At 44.7% G+C, this 2009-nt stretch overlaps 1 protein-coding gene across 1 annotated transcript in view; it reads right to left on the bottom strand.

The window, feature by feature from the left end:
* Window positions 1–305: 305 nt before the first annotated feature.
* The window catches only part of LOC102770164 (olfactory receptor 6C2-like), an 11220-nt gene continuing 9516 nt past the window's right edge, over window positions 306–2009 (bottom strand). The window contains exon 2 of the mRNA XM_006759857.1: window positions 306–550. Within this exon, the coding sequence (XP_006759920.1) occupies window positions 306–550 (245 nt within the window). The remainder of the gene's footprint in view (window positions 551–2009) is intronic.

Genomic DNA, 2009 nt, shown 5'->3' with positions numbered 1-2009 from the left:
GTGAGACAATTTGCAGTCGGGAAGGGCAGAGGACCCCTGGAGAAAGGTAAAATCAAGGATCTGGGCAGGAGTGATCTGCCAGATCTCTGTGCCCAGAGGGTCAGAGGGAAACCGCATGGCACTGAATCTGATTGTGGAAAGGAGTCTACAGGCCTGCTGTTGGCAGGGGAATCTAGATCTGGGTCCACAGTCAAGAAAGACTGAGCCCAGAGGGGGCAGCCTGAAGGGCTGACCAGACCACGCAGTGCCAGCAGAAGAGCTTGCAGGGGTGCAGTCTTTCCCCTCTCTTTGGCCTGTGCTTTTCTTCACTGAACCAAGTTCATAGGACTTTTCAGATATGGACACTCACCCATGGCTGAGGTGCAGGAGAAAGTGCCGACTTGTGGAGTCTGGGGAGAGTCAGGGGAGAGGAGAGGGTCCAGAAGAAGTGGCAGTGAGTCTGGCGCTGAGTCATACCTGAGCCCAGGATCTGGGCAGCCATTTTCTCCTAAAGAGATAGCTCCTCCCTTAAGTCTCCAGGCAACCAATACAGCTACATCCAGAATACACCCTGAATGGCACAAAGGATTAAAAATTAAAAAAAATTAAAAAGAAATCTGAATAGTGCCTGAGAGTCCACAGGGACTGGCCTAAAAAGAGGCTTTCAGTCCTAGCAACAGGAAACTGAGAAACTGCAGACAATACAGTAGACTGGGATCTTAAGCCAGCCAAAGGAATTACACTTCACTTTTCCATTTTTATTTCATTTTATTATTACTTTGTTATCTCTTTTTTCCTTTTTATTTTCCTTTTTTTGTTTGTTGCTTTATTTTCTATTTCTTTTCGCATTATTTTTCCATCACTCTATTTTATTTGCTATTTTTATACCATTTTTAAAATCAATTTTTTGTAAATTTGTTATTATTATTTTCTTTCCATTCTCTTTCTTCTTATCCACTCATCCCCTTTCTACTTCCTCTATGCTGAACTGAGGTCCTCCCCATATTCATCGAATTCCTTAACCTTACTTTCTGCATATAAGATTCTGCCCCCACCCTCTTTACTGGGTATTTGGTGTTTGTATATTTTGGTTTATCTGTTTGTTCTCTGTTGTTTTCTCTCCATATATATTTTCCCTTTTTATTCCTTTTTCTTCTTTTTCTTTTCTCTTATACCATTTGTTCTCAATTCTATATCATTTGTACTCTCTTTTCTCTCCCCTAATTCTCTTTTCTCTGGTGGTCACTTATATTGGGGTTATCAGTATCATGAGTACATTCGTGTTTTGTTCCCTTGATGTCGTGTCTTGTCCATGTGAATTTTATCCTGTTTGGTCAATGTGGTAGAGCAAGCAAGCCACATAACCAGACACCCGGAGAGGAGACTCCATCCACGAATGAGACAATAACACTCAAGACACAGGTGTTTTCCTCCATATATATATATTCTCCTTTTTCTTCCTTTTTCTTTTCTCTCTTATCTTTTCACTCTCTTCGATATCACTTATGCTCTCTTTTCTCACCCCTAATTCTCTTTTCTCAGGTGGTCACTTATAGTGGGGTTATTATTGTTGTGAGTACATTCGTGTTTTGTTCCCTTTGTGTTGTGTCTTGTCGAGGTTAATTTTATCCTGTCTGGCCAATGTGCTAGAGCGAGACATATAACCAGACACCTGGAGAGGAAACTCCATCTACAAATGGGTCAGTAACACCCCAGACCCAACAACAGAGGCAGGAAGAAGGCGGCAGTGAGGGAGAGAGCGTGAGTGAGTGAGGGAGCAAACGAGGAGTGTGTGGTCATGTGGTGTGTGCGTGCAGCCCTCACCCTGCAACTGCCCGAGGAGCAGCAGCTGTGTGAGCAATCTGCTCCCATCCGAGGGGCAGCAGCCACATGAACAGCCCACACCCATTAGAGGAGCAGCAGATCGCCCACATCCAAGGAGTGGCAACCCTGCACAGCATGCACTGGTCCAAGGAGCAGCAGCCACACGCAGCCCGCACCTGTCTGACGAGCAGCAGACGGGTGAGCAG

This window comes from Myotis davidii, unplaced genomic scaffold, assembly GCF_000327345.1.
Source record: "Myotis davidii unplaced genomic scaffold, ASM32734v1 scaffold297, whole genome shotgun sequence".
In the NCBI taxonomy this organism is placed as follows: domain Eukaryota; kingdom Metazoa; phylum Chordata; class Mammalia; order Chiroptera; family Vespertilionidae; genus Myotis; species Myotis davidii.
This window is presented reverse-complemented; position numbering and strand designations above follow the sequence as displayed.